Genomic DNA, 23,899 nt, shown 5'->3' with positions numbered 1-23,899 from the left:
GAAATATTCATTGAAAGAGTGACATCACAGCACACAGACACTTTCTGCCTTTCATTTCATGAAAAACAGGAGAACGTTAATTACCCAAGAGAGGACAGTGTTTATATGGCCTTGGCAATGGTATAAATGAAATCCTCAAGACCGAAAAGATGCTTAGCCCTCCAGTTCCCTCATGCTCTATAAGCTGTTCATTACAACACAGAAGAACCTGCCGCAGCGCAGTGACTCCTTGCTGTAGCACGGCATTTTGGTGAAGGAGTCGAGCTGCACTGTGCCCACTCACCATTGTTGGGGCTAAACCCATCTTCATTGGGATAGTTGGCTGGAGCCACCTGGATGGTTGACGACGTCGGGAACACCAAGATGTGTGTACAGGAAGCATCTTGAGGGGTGTTAAGCTGAGATGACTGCATGTTCAGTGCAGTACTTCGACCAAAAACAGAGCCCATTGTGACAGCATCTTAAAAGGCAGGGAAAAGGTATTCACTCCTTTTGTGTAGCAGTGAACAACTCCAGAAATACATTTTAAGAGGACCTGAGCTGGACTGATATGAGTCTGACACAAGTGCCATGATGGACACACATTTAAAGTTGAGCCCATTTGTTTAAATATTTTCAAGAAACTGACTCAGAGCATTTACCTATGATAGCCCAAGCCAGATTTCACATTAGGAAAGTTAAGATAAAATTGGACTGAGCCAACCAAGTATGATTTAATTAAGTATTTCTAAAAATAAAACCTTCTGTTCTCCTGTGATTGCTAATAATTTATAAAGGACTGTTCTCCCAACAGTGCAATTCTGTAGAAATGATACCATTCAACTAAAAATTGTTAAAATGCATATTCATTGAATGCATACTATATGCTAGATTCTATACTAAATCTTTACTCATCTCATTCAATCATCAAAGCCAACATCATGAGGTAAGAACTACTACCCCATGTCATAAGGAGGACAGAGCACAAAGAAATGATGTAACCCGCCCCACAGGCCGGGGTCAGGCAAATAATTCGCCATGACTCCAAGAGCTCTCGATCACACTCAGGACTCAGGCTCTCTCCCAAGTGATGGTTAACAGATAATAAAGTCACAAACCACTCCCTTGGAAGAGACCAAACGGTTTCCACTTTTGAGCCTTGAGTACAACTGTTTTTCATAAGGATACAATCTATATTTGTGTGTGAACTTCAGAATAAATGGACTGAAGTACTCTGATACCTAATTAAGAAAACTGACAAGAGAGTTACCTGGCATCACTACAAAGGAGCCCTGGGGCTCCATGGCAACCAGGCAGGCACTGAGGATAGAAGGCGAGTCTGCGGCAGAGATTCCACACATCCGGCACACGTCCTTGAGCCGTTTACTGATTGTCTGTAGTGAACATTCTCCGAGGAGGATACTCCAATCTGGAATCAAATACCACAGTCTCACACAGTCTTTGAAATGCATACTGATGTGAGCTTTGAGTGTTTTACCAGTTCTGCCTGATAATTGAATTTCCAGGATTGGGCCCTAAAGGGAATATGTCTTTATACAGGTTCCCCTCCTTGCTACAAAGAAAATGTCACTTGACCTCGATTACACTTCATTAACAAGGGAACAAAGGCCCACCATTATGGAGACTGAGGTTACGTGGGGGCCCAGCACAGACGCAGGCACATGTGCGCATACTTTCTGTTGGGGATGCCAGTCTATTCTGCCCTTTCTCCTTCTCCAGGCCTGGTTCTTTCACACCCTCATGGATACTTTTCCTCAGAAGAGAGCACAGCTGGGGGCGAACCTCAGTTTGGTTTACTGCTCTAGGTTGGTGGTTTCATCAAAGGCGAGCAGCAGAAGGAACCAAGGGGACCCTTTCCTGGCATGCCCCGAACAGCTGGTAAGCAATGGGTCCAAGTAACATGCTCCAGATAACGCTACATTAGCTGTTCAGATTAAAAAGGTGGCACAAATTTTCTATTGTTTGTTTCTTGCCCCCAAACAAAGGCAGGATATCTCATCACAGAACCGCAGAGGGTAATGTTACTCTGGGAATTGAAGAGCACTCGGCCCTCCCTTTATTCTGACCCTGGACACACAGGAGCCCATCAGTGTGACATGGGTGCAGCTGTGCACTGTCACACCTGAGGCAACACCACGCCACCTGTCCACCGCCACATGCTGCTCTCCCTTAAAAAGTTTAAAAAACCCCAAAACTTTCACGAAAATTTCATATTCCCAATGAACAGTGAACAGAAGTGGCTGAAATAAAAAGGGTCAAGGAACACGGAGGAGGGTGTATGTTGAAAAAACCACAGAAAAACCCGAGAGATGTGAATTCAGTATTTAAGAACCAAATAAGAAAGAAAAGCCAGTATGATTCTTTTTATCACAAACACTGTGGTGATAAAGAACAGAGATTCACAAAACCGAAATCTGTGGACCCGTATCTGCTACTGCCCCACAGAAATGCAAGGTGGTGCAGAGCTCGGTTCCCCAAAGGAAGAAGCTCGTGTCCTGGACACTAGGCTGTTTCCTGTGTTTACTCCTTGAAGGCACGTTTTCTCTCAGTCTTCTGATGGAGCCCTTGGTCACACTTGTGTCCCTTCTAAAAAATCATACAAGGGAGGGCAACAGCTCTAATAATTTTCCAAAACACCAAATAACTAGACTACTAGGCTATATTTTCATCTCCTCTACTTCTTTTCTATCATATTCTAACTTTTCCCAAGGGTTAAGAGTAGCTTAAAGCCTTTAAGAAATAAGATTGACTAAAAGGTATACTATGAGAGAAGATAGGAATTCTGACAGAAATGAAATGATGAATCCCCTAATGAATTAGACCTCCAGGCTACTGATACAGACTCATTATAAGTATAATATTCTTTTAAAAATGAAAAGGGTGATATTTTTCTCTTGGCCTAGAGTATGATTTAATAATAAAAAAAACTCTGTGTATAAGAAGATTCCTAAACAAACACTTAATACATATTATATATTTGTATAAACTGCTGTTAAACCCTAATAATTAACCCCTCTGGGCACTTGATACAAGACGAGTTATCTCCATATCAGGGGGTTTATTTCAGGGTTTCCCCAAATACCTGATATAAATTTCACGTAAGAAATACTATGCACACTCCAATACAAGGGTCCACAAGGCCAGGTCGTGCCCACCACCTGATGTCAGCAAGGTCTCTGAGAACACAGCCATGCCCACTCAAGGGGGTACTGTCTGTGGCTATTGTGACATACAATAGAACAGCTGGGTTGCTCAACATGACCAGCTAGCCTGCACAGTCCAAAATATTTACTATCTGGCCCTTTACAAAGAAAGTTTGCCAACTCTGCCCTAATATACACATGAAACATGAAAACTACCAGGCTAATTTGTGACACATGCTTGCTTTTGCACACACCTTAGAAAAAATTCACATCTATATGCGTATACTGGACTTCTTATAGATACGCCATTGACAGGCCTTAAAAAAAGATAATCTAGGCCTGTTCAAATAAAACTGTACAAGTAGCTCCACGAGGATAATGAATGAGCTGGGCTCAACATCAGCCAAGGCGGCTGCCAGTGGTCAGTGGTGTTACACGGCACTTATTTTTATTCCTTTGTTGTATTTCTTATAAGGAATATAAGTTGGGGGATTCAACTTTAAAAAAAAAAACAAAACACCTGTTCTCTTAAATTTCCAGACCACAGACTATCAGACAGTGGTGATGTTTTATAAAGATGGTTCAAATTTGCAACTACTTGTCCTTGTCAACAAGGACTATCTTGTTATCACGCCACTGAAACAATACAGTCTCCTCACCATCAACCATCAAAAACAAACAAGCAAATGCAAGTAAAGGCTGTATATGACGTTTACGATCATCCATAATCTGATATAAAATTTTCCAGGTAAAACTGACTTGTTTAAAAAAAAACAACAAAAACCACTTGTTCTTCTCACTGACTCAATACACAAATGTTAGAAATTCTAATTTAGTGTCCCTTTTATAGATTAATATAAAGAATTATTTTTCTGCTAGGTTCAATATTTAAAATTTTCTTTGTAAATGATTCTGTTGCTAATAGAAAGTCTAAAAATCACAAGTTTACCCCGTACATTTAGAAGAATCAGAAAATATAACGTGCTCTATCTACTCTTACTCCCAACTTTACTGTTTTCTCCCTCAGCTTAGTTAATGACGTTAGCTCAGCCCTCTTCCTTTCCTTTGCTTCAGGAATTTCTCACCTTTGAGTTCCCCGTGGCCTAGACGCCCGAGTCGCCCGATCACAACTCTCCAGGGCAGAGATGTCATCTGGACAATACCGACGCACCATTCCCACAACTTCTGCAGTCCGATCTTACGTGCAGATACTTTACTCCTCCGTGACCTCAAATAAATGGAAAAGGGTCCCCAAATGAGTCAGAGCTATTACTCAGTACGACAAAACCAAGAAAATTCCAAAGAACCCACCCACATGGTACCCAGTGCATTTAGGTGGGAGAGTTAGAAATATCCATGAGCTGAGAAAAGGCACAGTGTCAGTCTCCATGCACCACGAACACCAAGGCTCCTCACCTGTTTGGTAAAGCAATATTTACAATACAAGTTTCTAATAATTCTCCATGGAGATCAGTGCAGGAAGCCAAAAGCCAGCGCTGGTCGTGAGACAGACAATAGCCCACAAAGAGCACGTTGTATTTCTGGCTCGCTTCACCGAGCGTCTCTCCCGGCTCTGTCTGCTTGTCTTTGATTGGGGCCAATATAAAAGGAGGGGAGTAAAGCTGGATCGGGCTGGGCCGCTGAAATAAGAATCAAAATCAGAATCAGTAACAACACAGAGCAACTCAATTTGGTGTTCACAACAAACCCCATATAGCACTGAGGGAAACCAACAGGGAGAAATGACAACAGACTGCACCCCGACTAGTCCTATAAATAAATAATGATACAAAAAGACTGTATAAGTCACATGAGCTGGGGAACTCAAGCCAGTATTTCTTTATGAAAATAAATAATTGGCCCAACTTAGTCATTAGGAAAGTCATTAGGATTAAAACCACTATATACCCACCAGAATGTCTGAAATACAAAAGACAGACAACATCAAGTACTCATGAGAACAGGGTGACTAGAACTCTCTCTCACTGCTGGTATATGATGTGCTTTGGGAAAGTATTGACAACAGCCTTAAAAGCTGAACAAACATGTACCCTCTGATCCCCACCCCACAAACGCACATATATGCTGACAAAGGACAGGTATAAGCATGTTCCTAACAGTATCCATTTTAATAGCTCAGAAAAAAGCACACAAAACTAACAAGCCATGTGGGATGTGTTACTTCTACCTTCTGATCAGCAAGATGTTTGTGGAAGCAGGAAAAAAGAATTCCAAAAAGAAATGGAGCAACCAGAAAAAAGATGAGTTAATGTTTGCAAATGCAGAAGAAGAATTTTTCTACAAGAAGACAATCCTGAAATTCAACTACTCGGTGCAGGAGGAGAGTGACACATGTCTGGGAGGCCGATGGTCCTTTGATGATGTACCAATGAAGCCCCTGCAAACTGTGATGTTAATTCCAAGCAACAAAATGAATTAAATTATGGAAAAACTGAAAGAACATCTGTCTGTCTAACCCATCTCCCATGGACCATGGTGGGCTTGCTTCTGTTCAATTACCAGAAGACTTGGTGGAGGCTTACTTAAAAACTCATGATTTTATTCAGATGAATGTCCTCTTAGAAAAAGTAGGGTTCTGTCACCCGTGTGTGCGACACATTTACAAAATATCTTTGCTTTTTAAAATTTTGGTCAAGTTAAGAATGGCTGCTTAAAAACTTTTCTAGTAATAAGAAAAATATGGAGTAGCAATTTAAAGAACTCAATAAAAACTTCTACTTTTAGTTTTTAAATTAAAAAAAAAAAAAGCTCAGAAGAGAAAACAACCTAAATAACCATCAACAGTAACATGGATGCTAAGCTGTGATAAAATTACACAAGCAGGGCATCAAATGGCCAAGAGAATGAAAAAACCATCACAGGCGACAAAATGGGTAATTCTCAGCACTGAATCAAAGTCACACAAAAGACTGTAAACCATTTACATAAAAGCCAAAAAATGGGCAAAATTACACTGTTACAAGTCAAAATAGTGATTACCACTGGAGTGACTAGAAGGGATGTTGGAGATGGATGCTTGTTATGCTTTATTTCTGGCTCTTAGTTACTTAATATTTTTACTTATAGAAATTCAGCAAGCAGTACACTTATTGACTATGCCAAAGCCTTTGACTGTGTGGATTACAATAAACTGTGGAAAATTCTGAAAGAGATGGGAATACCAGACCACCTGACCTGCCTCTTGAGAAACCTGTATGCAGGTCAGGAAGCAACAGTTAGAACTGGACATGGAACAACAGACTGGTTCCAAATAGGAAAAGGAGTACATCAAGGCTGTATATTGTCACCCTGCTTATTTAACTTACATGCAGAGTACATCATGAGAAACGCTGGGCTGGAGGAAGCACAAGCTGGAATCAAGATTGCCGGGAGAAATATCAATAACCTCAGATATGCAGATGACACCACCCTAATGGCAGAAGGTGAAGAGGAACTAAAGAGCCTCTTGATGAAAGTGAAAGAGGAGAGTGAAAAAGTGGGCTTAAAGCTCAACATTCAGAAAACGAGATCATGGCATCCGGTCCCATCACTTCATGGCAAATGGATGGGGAAACAGTGACTGACTTTATTTTCCTGGGCTCCAATATCACTGCGGATGGTGATTACAGTGATGAAATTAAAAGATGCTTACTCCTTGGCAGGAAAGTTATGACCAACCTAGATAGCATATTAAAAAGCAGAGACATTACTTTGTCCAGAAAGGTTGTCAAGGCTATGGTTTTTCCAGTGGTCATGTATGGATGTGAGAGTTGGACTGTGAAGAAAGCTGAGCGCCTAAGAATTGATGCTTTTGAATTGTGGTGTTGGAGAAGACTCTTCAGAGTCCCTTGCACTGCAAGGAGATCCAACCAGTCCATTCTGAAGGAGAGCAGTCCTGGGTGTTCATTGGAAGGACTGATGTTAAAGCTGAAACTCCAATACTTTGGCCACCTCATGCGAAGAGTTGGCTCATTGGAAAAGACTCTGATGCTGGGAGGGATTGGGGGCAGGAGGAGAAGGGGACGGCAGAGGATGAGATGGCTGGATGGCATCACTGACTCGATGGATGTGGGTCTGGGTGAACTCCGGAAGTCTGTGATGGATGGAGGCCTGGCGTGCTGCGGTTCATGGGGTCGCAAAGAGTCAGACACAACTGAGCAACTGAACTGAACACTTAAGACTGGGCACTTTTCAGTATGTATATTATACCTTACTATGTGTATGTGTGTGCAATTTAAGAAATCAAAGCATTAGCTGTTACCGAAGACAAATATTTTAGATAAACTGTGATGAAATTTAACCTTTTTGTTTACAGCTATTACATACATATCGGTATTTAGTAGACTACAGCAGGGGTCAGCAAACTTCTATAAAGGACCGGACAGCAAACACTTTAGGCCTTGAGAGTCTCTTTCACATAATCCTCTCTTTGTAAAACTGTAACTATCACTCCCATCTGACTGCTAATACACATGCAGGCTGCAGGCTGGGTTTAGCCCACAGTCAGAGTTGCCAGCCCATGAACTACAGCATAAGAAACAGTAATAATGCAATTACAGAATTTTGAAGTTAAAGGAGACTTTAGAGATAATTTAACCGAATTCCTTTATTTCAGGGATACAAAGATATTCAACAATTTGTTCAAGTTTTAAACCTAACCTTATCACTGATCCACTCTCCACAGACCTGGAAATTTCACACCAGAAAAACCAAAAACACATAGCCACATAAAAACTCATACACGACTATTTAGAGCAGCATTAGTCAAGGAAATGGCAACCCACTCCAGTGTTCTTGCCTGGAGAATCCCAGGGACGGGGGAGCCTGGTGGGCTGCCGTCTATGGGGTCCCACAGAGAAGGACACGACTGAATCGACTTAGCAGTAGCAGTCACAACAGTCAGAAAGTGGAAAAGTCCACACGTCCATCCACTAATGGGATAAACAAGTTGTGGTCCATCCATATAATGGAGCATTATTTAGCCACGGAAGAAGTGCCATATGTGCTATGACATGGAGGTACCTTGAAAACATGATGTTAAGTGCAAGAAGCCACACATAAAAGCTTACATGTGGGATGATTTCATTTACATAAAACACCCAGAACAGGCAACCCTACAGAGACAGCAAGTGGGATCGTGGCTCCAGGAGCTTGCATGAGGCTGTGCCACTGCAGAAACTGCGAATCCCTGGAAGCAGAGGACTTGCATCTCGCTCACCGCTGCATAGTCGACACCTAACACAGAGTCTGGGAGCAGACACTCAGCTCCAGCCACTGAGTGAAAGTGAAATTCTACCCGCAGACTGAGGGAGAGGCCGCGCCTAGAGGTGAGCCAGGACCCTCACGCAAGGGAAGACTCAAGAGACCTCAGCAAGTATTCATGATGTTTGGTTCTTAGGTTTTTAATTAAGTCAAACAATTGATTTCTCTCTTCCTGTTCCAAAGCAAAAGGAAAAAAAGCATATTTTTGCAATTTATTTTCATCTGAGCCTCACTTTGTCTCATGAACTCTCACGGTGTTCTGCCAGTACGTTATATAATCTTTTAAAACATTACATAATGCCTTGGGATATCTTAATATAGGCAGTCAGCCTTTACCTACTCCTATGCAAATGCAGACTGCTATTAGCTGTCACTTGAAATTGTGATAGCTTCTTATGAAAGCATAAGGAATGACTGCATCTGAATTGTACAATAACCACAAGAGGTAAAGAACTAAAAGATTTAAAACGCATACAGAAAGGACAAACTCATGATTTCCAGACACAAGTAAGAAGCAGAAACGGATTTATTACAATTCTAGAAAAAGCTAGTAGAGAAAATAGATGACTTGCTCACCAAAGTAAAAAAAACACAAACTCAACAAACTAACCTAGAATTGCCAAAGACAGAACTTTTCTATAACCCCAGGGTGGATGTGAGCTGTCAGCTAAGCAGTTCCTTTCCCTGGGACCAAGCTGACTTGAACCAGGTTACAACAAATGCGGTATAAGTAGTACGTCATTTTTTTTTTTTTTTTTTTAGTTTTCCAGAAAAACATTACCGACTAAAATTAGCTATTTGGGTATTAAGTTCTCTAACAGTAAAGCACTGTTTGCTGGCTCTTATTAATGGGTAATTTTTCATGCAAAAGTTGTGGAATTGATTTTTGAAGGCTTTGAAAGTCCTCAACACTGCCCTGTACATCTATCTTCAGGAAAAGATGATTTAGTAAAACAACAGCAGTATACAACTCTTGTTTAAGGCATGTTTGCCTTGGTGTTTTGGAGGTACACATCTGTAGAAGATAGGGTTAGGAAGACGGAGAGAAAACACATCCATCCACACACACAAGCACAGAGACCAGGGGAGGAGAAAGCATCAGAAGGTGAGGGGTCCGTGCGGAGTGAACACATACAACAGCTGCTCCAGGAGGAAAGAGCTGGGGGAGGTGGAGGTAGAGAGTGATTCGAGACACAGATCAGCTTCCAAAACTAATGAGCAAAATAAACATAGGAAAGCTGAACATTAGTAAGTAAAGTAAAAAGGGTAAGTGTATTGTTGCCTTAGATGTTACATCAAGAAAAAAGCAGGAGTTTGCTTGCCTCCTTTCTCAAAAAATTATACAAGTTCAGAGAAGTTATCTCCTCTATTTCAACTTAAGGATTAGAGAAATCTACCACTCTTATATAAAGGCAGAAGACAGAACAAGCAAGTAACTCTCCTGGCTTGCATCTTTAGTATAAAAGCAGTCTTTGCCAATTTCTGCCCTGCTGCTGCCTACCTCCGGGTTCTTGAGAGTCATCTCAATGCTGGCGGCAGGCCCGAATCCTGTGAGGGATTTAATGTGGATCTGTGTAGGCAGAGGTCGCCTGCACTGGCAGTACACTGAAAATGCCATGGACTTCAAGTACTGGATGTAGAAAACTTGCTCATCCTTCATTGTCTGCAGCATGTACTGGCAAGGCACAATCTACAGACACAAATACAAACAAGACTGGAAACAGATCTAACATGCTAACAGGCAGCTGGAAAATGAAACGGCATGCATTCTTTATTTGAATGGGGGAGGCAACTTTAGTCTTAAAATACAGAAATGCCAAACAATATAATTCAATCTTAATTCCTTTCAGTGACACAAAGTCTTACATTACAACTAACAGCAGTTTAAGAAGGGGTGTCACTCTGCTAGGCAAGTTACACTGTCACTTAGAAATTACCCTGTTCCCATTTTAAGGATAAATTCTCAATTTATTGTTGCTATGCCCTCAAATTTTAAAACTTGCTTTAAAATATACTTCTCAGTTCTTACACTTAATATGCACGGCATCACTGGAATTATTGTCTAATCATGTGAGATACAAACTTCGATGAAAAACTATCAACAGACTACACCAGGAGCTTTAAATTAATTCTATAGAAATGACTTGAGTTAAAAGGGACAGTAATACAAAAATCTAAACACCCATCAATTTTCACCTATTAAATTATAAACTTAAAAAATTATTACACTATGAAGTTGGCAAAGGTGCAGTGAAAATGAGCATGCTCATCCACTCCTGAGAGAACTGTAAGTAACTGTAACCTTTTGGGAAAGGAATCTGGCATTATTTATCAGTATCTTTATCTAAGAATCCACTTTAAGAAATACTTGAAATATAAAAGAGAGATTACACATAAAGATGTTTATTCTGGCAGTATTCATTTATTTACTGGTCACACTATGCAGTTTTCGGGACCCTAGTTCCCCAACCAGGGGCTGAACCTGGCCCCGGCATTGGAAGCACAGAATCCCAACCACTAGCCTGCCAAAACAGTGAAATGGTAGAAAAAATTACATGAAAATATGATCTCAATTGTGTAAATAAACACAGAAAAGAGGTTAGAGAAACAGCAAAATACTAATAATGTCTGAATCTAAAAGGTTGAATTAAGAATATTTTTTTTTCTGTTTTCATATACATACAGTTAAAAAAAATGTATTCACATTCATAAAAACAACAAAGTAAATAAACTTGCAGTTAGTTACCTGGAGAATGAAAGAATTTCTCATATGCTCAGGTAAATTATCCAGCATTTCTGTGTAGCAGCGCATCAAACTCAACAGCCAAAAGTTTCCGGAAGTGGAGTCTTCCTCCGCAGTGTACGTGAAGGGGTCCACCATGTAGATGACGACAGCCGGAGGGTAGGCTTGGCTGTCTGCAGAGTCAGGCTCCGTGGGAATGCCTATTCTCTCCCTTTCTGTAACACTGCACACAGAGCCACTTATGAGATGTGCAACATAAATTATAAAAAATACATCAACTCCAGAGCAGACCGACTCCCTGGACAGAGATTACAGAGTAAATGCAACATCAACAGGGAACAAAATGAAGGCAAACCCAGTCAGTCAGCACCAAGATAGATGGAAAATGACAACGTGCTTCTCTAAAATGGGAGATCTCTTTTCACCGCCATGGTTTCCTTCTACAAAGATGTTTTATAATGCTGTTATGTTAATACGAAGAGGTTGAAAGTCAAAATGTTAGTCACTCAGTCGTGTCGGACTCTTTGTCCAACTGTAGCCCACCAGGCTCCTCTGTCCATGGGATTCTCCAGGCAAGAATACTGGAGGGGTTGCCATTCCCTTCTCCAGGGCATCATCCCAACCCAGGGATCGAACCTGGGTCTCCTGCGTTGCAGGCAGATTCTGTACCATTTGAGCCACCAGAGAAATATTATTCATATAGTATTAATAGTAATATTAATTACACTAAGTATATTAATTAGTAAGTACATACTATTATACTAGTAATACAATAATTACTAGTAAGTTTGTAAGAAGTTCTCAAATTTCTTAACACTGAACTATAGACTGACAGGTGTTACCTTCTTTGGGGAAGAACAGAAATACAGTGCTTCACTAGGTTTAGAGACGCATGAAGTTGAGGGGGCTGGGGCACAGAGGAAGGGTAGCCCAGGGGTCCAAGCCGAGGCCACTCGGCTCGGTCAGAGCACTGTACCTTTCCTGTCCATCCTGGGAGGGCTGCGAGGAGCTCTGCCCAGGCTCGGTGTCTCCAGCGCAGCCCAGGCTCCCTTGCGTTCTCTCTGCAGTGCTGGCCCCAGTGCTGGGGTTCTGCCCCCCGACACTACCGCTGAATCCTGAGGAAGAGGTAGTGCTGATCTGGTTGATGATGGGAGCAGAGGCCGATGTGGAGACTGGGGGACCGGTGGAGCCAGAGGCCGAACTGCTTGCAGCCGGGTTCAGAGAACTGCCGTTGGAGGTGGGATTAAACGCACTGCCCGCCGAGGGCGCGGCCGAGCCTGGATTTGAAGCTAAAGGCCCAGCGCTCCCAGGTGGCACTTGCGCCTGTGCTGCTGCTGGTGGGGTCTGGTACTTAGGTGGTATCAACAGGCTGCTGTCGAGCTGCAGAGTGGCCAGATAAGGTGCTGAAAGAGGACACACAGAGAAGTGACTTCAGGGACGTCCTGCAGGTCTGGCTGATGCAGACACTCAGAACAGTCACTTTCTAAAGAGCTATGCTTCCAGGCTGCAATACTCTGGTTCTGACACCCAAAATGCTATCTCCACACTGAAACACAAGCTTGTAGATAAACAGGGAATAAACATGGGGCCACTTGTTATAAATTCTGGAAGAGCCTTCTTTGGAGAACAGAAGAAAAAGGACAAAACCAATCATTTCGTTTTCAAGAAAACCAATCATTTTCCTTTCAGACCAATTCCACACACCTTCACTAAAAACTGAGAGGCCATGTATTCTCAGACATCATGGTATATTATGCTCCTATGTGTTTAACGCCTTGTAAGCTAGGTCTAAGATTCTCTTGATAATCTGGGTTAAAATTAACCAGTTAATACCAAATCATGCTGCTACATTTTTGAAACGTGGAGTAAATTAGATATGACTTCTTTAGGCTACTTTAAATAGCTTTTCAAGAATATACATGCACATGAAAACTAACATTTAACTACTTAGAACAAAAAGATTGTGCACTCAGCCGCGAACGATTCTTTGCGACCCTATGGACGGTAGCCCGTCAGGCTCCTCTGTCCATGGGATTTTTTCAGGTAAGAATGGGGGAGGGGGGAAACAATCTGATAGTCTACATCTCAAATTTGACTTTGTCACGTAAATCTCCATTTACCTAGGTGATGGCGGCAAACTTGCGCATAAAGTTTGAGTCTGGAATGATTGTCACTCTCCTCGCTGCCCCACGGCTGGCTGAACCACTCGCTCACGAGCTCTTCCGTCAGCTTCTGCGCCACAGTCCTCCCCACACGCATGATTCCGTCGCGCAGCACTTTGCAGATGGGCTTGTGCTGCCCGAGTCGGCACATCTGACAGAACACAGTAGACCCCACTCAGAACAGGGACCCTCCCTCCTCAGAGTGCACCGTCAGCCGCTGAGATGCCTGACACACACATGGAGGCATCTTCCTTCTTCACTCAGCGTTTCCACGTGCAACCAGACCAGTAAGGTATTTGAATCTGCTCTCCTGTCTTTCCAAACCCTGGACCAGCCTCTCTAAGGAAAAATGTTCTTTCTGAAGAAAAAAATAAATGCTTGTTCACCCCAAGCACCTCCTCCCCAGCAAGGGAACACTGCTGAGCGCTACCTGACTGCTAATGGTCAAATAAAGAGCCGGATTCCTGCCTACGAAGGCTGACGGAGACATATGTCCACTGAAATCTCTTAAGTAATCCCTACTCTGGATGTTCTCCCATAGGATAACACTAACATTTTATGGGCCATCTGCTACACTGCTACATTTGGAGATCCCCAAGAGCAGAGGCCACTAAAGCAGTGGACATGCTGACTACTTTTTAAAAGTAAATAGTTGTTTTAGCACAATGAGATCCTATTATTAACCTCCAGAACATTAAAGGGGTGCTTATGGTAAAGAATGAATACAATATGTCTGCAAAAAGTAAGCTACTTAACTACATGCTCACTGGCAGGAGAGCCCATATAACTAGCCCATATTAGAGCTGATGAACAGAAGGCTTACCAAACCCCTAAAAAATCCTCTAGTGTACACTCCTCTGAAGCAGGTATACATTACTGCCAAAAGAGCAATTCTGAAGTGATCGGGTAATCCTTTTATGTTCTGTAACTTACGCTGAGAGCTTCATTTAAAAGAATGACTGGGCTTTAAAATTGCTTAGACAAGTTTTCTGCATTAGGGTAATTGTGATTCAGTATTATTATGCATCATGGACCAGGCACAGTTTAGAAATTACTGTTTCCAAGGATTTCCTTTGGTGGCTTAATTGATGCCATTATTTCAGACATAAGCGCCTTCTCTTTTCTCTGAAGCAACATGTAAATTTACTATTTCATGTGTACTCATACATTTATAGATGGTCAATTTCTGTTATGGAATACTTTTGAAATTCAACTTGGCATCTTATTTAATAAACATTTTGGTAATGCTTATGTCACAGCTCCAAACACTTTATAAACATTAATTTCATTTACTCTCATCAAATATGAAGATTAATTAGGAGGATAAGGTACAGAAACTTTAGTGTATATGTACTTTAGCAGAAGAAATACACACTAACTCTTTAAAGACAGGTATGATTCTAATTTTTCAAAAGTAACAGGACTTTATACACTAAATATACAAAATTATCTAACATTACTAGGGTTATTACATTATTAATCTGTACCAAAACTGAGTTTAAGATGTTTAAATAAAACATAACAGGGACATGAGTCACTAAACTTCTATGTGATTCAGGAATTTTCCAGCTAAACACTTTTATACTGTTTTCAGGAACTCCCCCCACCCCCAAGAGTAGATGTATTTTCTTTTTGTGAAGTTCTTCTTCTGAACAACCACTAACCCCCGGTGAGTAGTCCTTTTAAACTCAAGCACATAAACGGGGGGAAAAAACAGCTAGTAAGACTGGTAGAGGAAAATCTTTTCAATCTAATAAAATATAAAGCTATGATGGGAAAACAATGTACTTCCTGAAAAACTTGCCAACTTATCCTTTTCTTCGTCCTCCAACTATGTGCAAATTTTCCTGGAGATCTATTTTGAAGCTATTTATCCTTTAAAATTTAGCCACAACTAGAAACAGTCCGAGGCCCTGCATCATACAGACGACTTTCACCTCTCGTGTCTCTCTCACCTCATATACAGCGCTCAAGTCCCTGAAGAAAGTTTTGGCTCCTTCGAGCAAGGCCTCGTTTTCTGGACACACCACAATATAGGCAACATCACGGTGGCCCCCGTATGGGTCCAACAACAGCCTCTCCCAAAACGGCAAGGAGAACGGCGAGATGGTGAGGAAGTCCTTGTCGTAGCCTACCAGCAGGGTGGGGATGGGCAGCGGCTCAGGAGACTCTTCAGAACCTAAAACAAGACTGCAGCTTAGGAAAGCTCTTGCGAGTCCGTTTCCCGCTACCTCCACCACTGCGCATTCTCTAGCGATTTGTCTTAATTCTGGCATCGGACATTTTATTGTAGGCTGACATGATACTCTTAGTCTTCAAATCCTCTAATTAAATGGCCCCTGATGAAGGACTTTAATTAAATGAGTCCGAACATGCTTATAAAGGTTCAGTGAGTGCAGAGCAGAGCAGGTTAGTGTTAGTTCTCTGAACAAAACGATCTACCTGCCTCTAAGACAGGCACTCTGGTCCTGACTACAAAGAAGCTGTCAGAACTAGTTCAGAGGTTCACCCAGATGAAACGGCAGTGAGCACTGGGAAGACGAGATTCTAACAAATAGTCTAGTTAGGCATTGTTTGCCCCATTGACCTTGATTATGCCAAAGACATTAAGAAATAAGTTATCTCCGAAACTGACTATTGGAAAACAAGGAGATTATAACTGTAGTAGTCAGGAGGGAAAAGATTCTATTTTGTCAGCAAAGGAAGACTTGACAGTAACTAAAGCTGCTCTTTTCACAGAAGAAAAAAATCTGAAAGAACGTCAACAGGGAGAAAGGTCTACCGTAGGTTCCCCGTCCTGCCATCTTGTGGAACTGCTGCCAGGTGAGTGGTCCCTGCACGTGCTGGATGTTCTCCCAGGTCCTGCCCGTGCGCTTCTTCTGGATGGCGTCCTGGAGAAAGGGCTGCAGGGACAGCAGCGTACGGACCACGTCCTGGGAGGACAGCATGCTGATGTCTAGCACTGCAAAGGAAAACGACAGAACAGGACCCGTCAAGGCGGGCTGGCGCAGCCTCAGCAACAGGCCCTGACAGAGACGTCACTAGCAGTAGAGACTCTAAAATACTTAGTAATAAATTTTATTATTATTGGAAATAATAAAAGGGGAAATAAAGTTATTCTATATAATCAAGGCTAACTATAGAACTGCCTAAAAGTGGAAAGGTAAATAAGTCTGACTTTTTAAAACCATACAGACCTGTTTCCAAGGGTATTCACAAGAAAAGAGAGCTGCAAAAATTTCTTAATGATTGCTTCATAATTACTTTTAGTTTCTTAATTACTTTTCAAAAAATTATCTATTTCTGTATGGCTATGCTGGGTCTCTGTCGCTGTGTGCAGGCTTCTGGTTGCAGTGAACAGGAGGCTGCTCTCCAGTTGCAGTGGGGGCTTCTCACTGCAGTGGCTTCTCCTGTGGCGGCGTGCAGGCTCCGAGTACAGGCTCAGCAGCTGTGGCGCACCGGCCTAGTGGCCCCATGGCAGGTAGGATCTTCCTGGACTAGGGTCAAACCCGAGTCCCTGCACTGGTAGGTGGATTCTTAATCACTAGATCACCAGGGAAGTCCAGTTAATTACTTTTGTTTACAAGTATCAATGTTTATCTGATTATATGATGAGTGGGAAAAGGAATTTAAAAAGAAGCTTAGAACAGCTGGAGAGTCACGGTTTCAGAACACACATTCTTCCTGCTAGCAGGAGGACTCCTTAACCTCGAACATGAAAACCTCTGAAACTCTCCCCAAACTGCACGTGCATGCGTGAACACAGGTGTATTTTTTTCCCAGGGGGGAGAGGGTCCATACTGCTCACCAAATTCCCTAAAAGATCTGAAGGAAGAAGCACTGAAGTTGGAGGTGGTCAGCTATGCGCCTGCAGAGCGGGGGCCTCGAGACCTTTCCTTGCTCTCACTTCCCCGGCTGGCGAGGACGGCGGCACAGACGGAAACCTGTGACCTATTTACCAACCGAGCCCGGGACACACGGTGTGAAGAGTCTGGAGACATTCTCAGGTGCGCCCTCAAATCAAACACAGGCTGCAAACCCAGGGCACAGAGGTTTTGTTTTCATTTCTCAATCTGAAACGGACTTCTCAGGAAATTTCATATACAAATCTGGATTTCCAGCTTCTCTTGAAAAACTGGAAAACGATCTGACAACCCTGGGGCTGAGACCACCACACTGCTAGAGGACCACCATCTAGAGTCGAGGAGCTGCCTCTTTCAGGCAGTTTTTGACACCCCTGCTCTGCTGCCTGCCTGAGACTGAAGCAGAATTAACCTCCTTTATCTTCAAGCCTGTGCTTCTTTTCTTCTTACAGTAAAGAAAAAAGTAAAGTACTTCTTGTACTCATGGTTCTATCCAATGTAGGAAAATGACAGACTAAGAGAGTTACAGGTTAAAGAAAAATAAAAGCAGAGGCAATTCTTTGTGAACTCTATTCCTATGCATGCAAAATAGGATATTGTGGAAGGACACTGCTGTTTTGCAAAGCTGGCTCTCCACATCATTTGTTTACACAATCTGTCTGGTACTTTCAGCATCTGAATTTAGAACCCACATCTCATCTGCAATAAAACATGCTATTCTTCATATCCAAAGATGACACTACTCATCCACCCACCCAGACTGCTTTTCTATCTGAAGGCCACTATCTAATAAAAGAAACCACGTAAGATAATCACCCATAATTCTTTAGGGCAAAGACTAATTCATAAATTCATGCAGCAGCCATTAATCCAAGGCTTGCCAAGTATAAGGCATTGTACTTAAACCTTAAGGAGTTATAAAAATGAGTATAACCCTTGAAATATTTTCTCAGGCGTCTCTACCTCCCAGAAGTCTCCTTGCTTATATAACCTTCTCCTCTGCAAGACTGAGGATGATTCCAAAAGTAGGGTCCATGTTTCTTCCATTCATAGAATCCCTCCAGCTTGGCCTCTGCTCCCACAAACAGCTCTCACTGTGGTCAAAAGACCTGTTTAATACTTATCTTAGAAGCCTGACTTACTGAATGCCTGCTGACCACTCTCTTTGTGGAGCTTGGTTACACAGCAGAATGCAGTAAAGCTCTAAGTCAGGCCCTCCTCTGGCTCCACACCTGCTTCCTCCTCAGTGAGGCCTCCTCCTTCACCACGCCCTGACCTGGGCTACCATCCCTGTGCCGTCCACTCCCCTTCCCCTGAGCTCCACGCCATCAAGTCCCAAGTGTCCACCTGGACATCTCAAAGGAGATCTTTAAAACTTACTTCCCAAACTCAATTATGACCTTTAGACCCAGTCTTTCCCCAGAACACTCATTTTTGACCAACATGCCACCATCTGTCCAGGTGTACAAGTCACAAACCTGGGTGTTTTCCTTAATCTCTCTCTCTCTCTCTGATCCCCAAAACCCAACGCATTACCAAGTCCTGCCATAATACCTCCCAAACGGCCCCTGACTGTTCCCACTTCTTGTCCATCTCCTGTGCTGGGACACTAAGCCAAGCTACTGGTTCTTCATCTGCGGCAGGAACTTCTCAGTGTCCTTCAACCCCCTCTTGCCGTTTTCTAATCCTCAGTCCGCATTCCAGTCAGAGTCCACTGTTTCTGAGTACACAAATCTGATGGCAGTGTCTCTTCATAACCCATCAAGGACTTGTTAAAACTGAAGACCCAGGGCCCAGCGTGTTCCCAAAGGCTCTTGATAATCTAGCCCTGCTGGCCTCTGGGCTCGTCTGAAGGCCCCGCACCCTACTTAACTGTGGCCCTCCACACTCGCCACTCCTGCCCTCAGTTAACCTGTACCCAGCGTTGCAATCTCAAATATCACTGCTTCTTCAAGAAGTGTCCTCTGACACCCCATGCTTTCATCACTTATAATGGTTTGCAGTTATATGCTTATTTGTTAGTTGTGTGATTCATGTCATTTTCCAAAATAGATTAGAAAGTCCCTGAGGGCAGGTACCTTGTCTCTTTCATTCACCACTTTCTCCCCCAGGACACATCACAGCACAGATAGAGAGTGAATAAAGAAAAGGAACAGTCAGGTGCTCAGCACTCTTAGAGCCAAACTCCAAAAACGTTTATCACCTGGAGTTTTTAAGACAGTGACATCCCCAGGAGCCCCAACATAAAGTAAAACGTGATTACTGTTACCAGAGACATAAAATACTGGAAAATCAGAGGAAAGAGAAAGTACTCTGTAAATGGACAGAAGGCTTCCTGGAAGAAGTATCATGGAAACTTGACCCAGAAGGGTGTGCAGATTATCAGTCTGTATAATCTAGATCAGGGCTCCCCAATCCCTGGGCCACAGACAAGTACCAGTCCGCGGCCTGTTAGGAACTGGGCTGCACAGCAGGTGAGCTGGGCAAGCGAGTGAAGCTTCATCTGTATTTAGTCACTCCCCATCACTTATATCCTCCTGGTCGGTGGAAAAATTGTCTCCCATGAAACCGGTCCCAGGTGTCAAAAAGGATAGGGACCGTTGATCCCGATGACTTTTATCCCACAACGTAATTACTCTTCTCCAAATGTGTTTCACATGAAACATTTCCCCATCCTTAAATTTCGAATTTCAAGATAGCTCTCACTTCAGTTGTGTCTATTTTTTAAGAAATAAAACTTAAAATTTTGTCACATAAAGTAAGGCAAGTGTGGGAGTTATCGTCATGCCGAGACAGTTCTCAAAGTAAATCTGTACTCCGGGAAACCTACCATTGCTGTGAGGCCAGGAGTGCACAGTGGCGCTTCTCACCAGGGCTTCATCCACTTTGCCACCCGTGGGATTATCCACATACTGCCGACCCTGCTCCAAGGCATTAAAGCATTCCGTCCAGTAATCATTATTATCTGCCTGCACCCGGTCGTAACTCCAGCTCACGCAGGGAAGGGTCTGGCGGCTGCTGGAGGAAATGTAGTCTAGGAAACTCAGTGAAGCAAAAGGCTGTGTGTGTTGGTTCTGCAAGAGGAGGAGAAGGCTTATCGGTGGCTCCTGGGGTTTTCTGGCTCCTTCCATCTGAGGAAGGAAGGTGGTCTGACACATCATTAGGCGCCTTTCAGCAGCCTGACCAATGTCAGAATTCTTCCCAAAAATATCCAACTCATCTTCCAGGAAGAGTCCTGAATTGTAACCAAGTTTGCGATTCATGATCGCACTAAACCCACAGGTGCAGCGGTACTGGTCCTCGTTGGAAGAATCAGGGATGTAGAGCCCGACATCTGCCCCTTTGATGTTCATGTTGCAGGCACAGATGCAACAGCTGTCAAAGTTTCTGTCTTTAAAGATATTCATCACAGAATCCGAAAGAATCAGGGTGACATAGAGACTGTGGGCTTCGGGGATTGGCTGCATGGTGGCAGGCTCCACAGAATTGAGAGGCCGAGTGGTAGAGGGGGTAGAGGCTGGTGAGCCCTGGTCGGTGCTGTCATACTTCACAGAGCCCTGACCACTGGCAGTGCCCCCTCCTCTGGGAGTTCTTGGTGTCCTGGGGGTTCGTGGTGTGGGGACAGAGAAGCGAGGGGTTGCTGGGGATGGTAAAACTCCTGCTCCACTGTTGCTGGCTGGGGCAGCGCTGTTGAGCGTCACCGGCGTGTTCATCTGTGGCGTGTTCAGATAATCTGGATCTGCCAGGCTCCCGACACTAGGCACATTGCTGCAAGAGAGATGGCACCTCGTGAGAACAGGGGGCAGGACACGGGTGCCAGACACACGCCTCAGCACCCCAGCCCGGCTGGGCCATTTCTTATTTACACGTGCTATTGCTTGGTTTATTTGGTTTTCTTTTCTTTTTTTTTTTTAAGGATTCAAAGGAGTCAGTGCAGTGTGTGGAAAACCAAGCAGCAAGGTATGAAGAGTAATTCAATACAGCAGTGCCCGTCCACTTAGTCCACACTTCAGCAAGCCTCCTCTTCATCTTTTGAGGAAACTTTGGCTATTTTTAACAAGAAAACATGATACTGCGTTTGGACAAAGTAGTTCTGAAAAACTCTAACTACTAAATAGAACTTTAACACATGAGTTCAGATGCCAAATTAGCTAGAAGACCATAGATGAAATTCCCATCTAATTTGCAATTACAATTTTGTCCTTTTTTGAGACTGAAAGTCTGCCAGTGTACTTGTTCTCTGAGGCTATAATCTACATGTGATTCTATAGTAGTTATAATCAAACGCACATGAAAATTTAACATTTTTTTAGTTTCCAAAAAATGCAGTCCTATCTAGCTTGCATTTTTATTGTAATGAGTGACCATGAGGGAATTCTATTTGAGGAACCCATTGGCCAGTCATATATTACAATTAATACAAATGTTACACATGCTGCCAAGAGGACTTGGTCTTAATTAGGTCTGTGCACGTAAGTATACATGCCACATCAAAGTGTCCCAACTGCTAACAGGCTTCTGCGGTAGGCAACTGCAGTTCATTTTCTATTTTCCATACGCCATGCAAAACAGCACCATGATTTTGAATTCCCAGAGACAATCACACTGTGCTGTTTTCTCATAAGCAGTGACTTCTGTCTGGAACAGCCACAAAGAAAACAAAACAGTGTCCATGATTTTGTAATAAAAGTTCTTATTGTAATAAAATGTTCTTGATATACATTATTAGAGGTACCCGTAAAACAGATTGGGATCACTCTTTCCAATTGGAAGGTATCAAAAGAAATAATATTTTTTAAATGCTTAAAATTCTTCTATTAATACTGTGCTTAAACTAATGTTCCTCCAATAAAGTACATATTCATTCACTTATAATTTGAAAGAAGAATGTCATAAAGTAATGGCTCTTTGAATCATTTTCTTTTGATTTTTAATTAGCTATGCCTAACCTACCAACCTGAAAATCCAAATCAGGCTCTGCAAAGAAATGTTCAATCTGAGGCACAGCGGTGTCTTTGAGTGCAGATAACGAGTGACCCAGAAACCCTGATCAGCAATCACTGCTATCTCAGAGAGCAAAATAGTAAGTGTGTAATAATGATCTTTACTCTAATTGGACTCCTTTCAAATTTTCCTGTTCAACAAAACTCTAAAATGATTATGCAGTTCAGATAAGAAAAGGAACTACAACGATTAACTGAAAACCTAAATAATTAAATTGCTCCCGAGGCAGTAAAATGGTTTATTGTGTATAGGAACCTGACTTTTCCCATTCAAGAAAAATGAACTGAGGACCAACCAACCCCATGCTAGTTGCTGGGTATGCAACAGTGAAAAAAAAAAAAAAAAGAGGAAGGAAAGTCAGTGCATGGCAAGTATGAGAGGCATCAAGAGAGTGTTGGTGTGTTCTGTAATAAAGCGGGAGGACTTCCCTGCAGCTCAAACAGTAAAGAATCCGCCTGTGATGCAGGAGACCAGGGCTCAATCCCTGGGTCAGGAAGAGGCTCTGGAGAAGGGAATGGCAACCCACTCCAGTATTCTTGCTTGGAGAAGTCCATGGACAGAGAAGCCTGGCAGGCTACAGTTCGTGGGGTTGCAAAGAGACATGACTGGGCAACTAATACACACACACACACACAGACACAATGACACACCCACACACACACAGAGTGAAGGAGACCACAGCAGGACGACTTCCCACAGTCCACAACTGTGCAGTCCAGGAAGTAAGGGAACCACCAGCCCCATGTGCTGCACTTAAATGCAGTCTCGGTCTCAACGAGCCACACGCACAGCTACAACACGAGGGTGGTGGGCGCCACAGTGGAAGGTGCAGGGACGCTTATTTCATTCCAGAGGGTTCTGTTAACAGCGCCAGTTTTGAATACCAAGAATCTCTGGGGTGGCAGACAACAGATTTAATAGATCTAAACAATTATCTAAATTATCTGTTACAGAAACTATCATGCAGCAAAGGGTTGTGTGTTGCTGTTTTGAGGAGCTTGTGTGTATAAGAGGCTAGGTGGTGGAATGGCTTCTGAAGCAGCTGCGCTGCTTGTGCTCAGCACGCTAACCCCTGGGGTGCTAGTTGCTGCAGCCGTGCGGGCCAGTCTGAGGTGAAACAAGCTGGGACACAACTGGAGAACGGCAGCCGAAAATAAGCCAGGCCCTGCCCTACAGCGTGCTTCTGGGCACACACTTTCATACTGCTGGTGGCATGTTGCTTCCACAACCATTAGTTCTCAGAGCGTTTCAAAAATCTTGTGCCTGAAACTCCATTTTAAACAGGAGAAGACCTAGATAGAAGGATCCCTTAAGGTCATACAGAGACTAAACAAAAAAGGCAGGAATTCGAGTCCTGTGACTCCATGTACTTCTCCAAGTCTAAGGTTCTTTTAAAGTACTTCGCTGTCACAGTTTCTCGTTCCAATACAGACTTTACACAAACATAGGCTTTATAAAGCCTGCTTATAAAATTAAAGTTGATTTCATTAAGATGATTTCTATACAAGGTCACAAAAGTAGCCCACAAACTGGACTACAGCATAAATTTGTCTTGGCTTTTAGAATGTAACTCTGAATTAACTGTCAACAACTTTTTCTTTGGCGGGGGGAGGTGGGCCACATGTCTTGCAGGATTTTAGTTCCCTGACCAGGGATTGAACCCAGGCCATTCACAGTGAAAGTGCCGGTTCCTAACCACTGGACTGCCAGGGAATTCCCAAC

General features: G+C 42.9%; 1 protein-coding gene across 3 annotated transcripts in view; it reads right to left on the bottom strand.

Moving 5' to 3' along the window:
* Window positions 1-23,899, bottom strand: part of MED13L (mediator complex subunit 13L) — a 282,978-nt gene that overhangs the window by 13,020 nt on the left and 246,059 nt on the right. For all 3 annotated transcript variants that reach the window (NM_001192468.2, NM_001369918.1, XM_059876003.1), the window contains 11 exons: window positions 20,004-20,941; window positions 16,093-16,272; window positions 15,266-15,489; window positions 13,269-13,461; window positions 12,125-12,551; window positions 11,152-11,371; window positions 9,907-10,095; window positions 4,560-4,783; window positions 4,229-4,371; window positions 1,250-1,408; window positions 284-460 (listed from right to left, as the gene is read on the bottom strand). In NM_001192468.2, the coding sequence (NP_001179397.1) occupies window positions 284-460; window positions 1,250-1,408; window positions 4,229-4,371; window positions 4,560-4,783; window positions 9,907-10,095; window positions 11,152-11,371; window positions 12,125-12,551; window positions 13,269-13,461; window positions 15,266-15,489; window positions 16,093-16,272; window positions 20,004-20,941 (3,074 nt within the window). The remainder of the gene's footprint in view (window positions 1-283; window positions 461-1,249; window positions 1,409-4,228; window positions 4,372-4,559; window positions 4,784-9,906; window positions 10,096-11,151; window positions 11,372-12,124; window positions 12,552-13,268; window positions 13,462-15,265; window positions 15,490-16,092; window positions 16,273-20,003; window positions 20,942-23,899) is intronic.

This window comes from Bos taurus, chromosome 17, assembly GCF_002263795.3.
Source record: "Bos taurus isolate L1 Dominette 01449 registration number 42190680 breed Hereford chromosome 17, ARS-UCD2.0, whole genome shotgun sequence".
Classification (NCBI taxonomy): Eukaryota; Metazoa; Chordata; class Mammalia; order Artiodactyla; family Bovidae; genus Bos; species Bos taurus.
The sequence above is the reverse complement of the archived record's forward strand: the minus strand, read 5'-3'. Positions and strand labels throughout refer to the sequence as shown.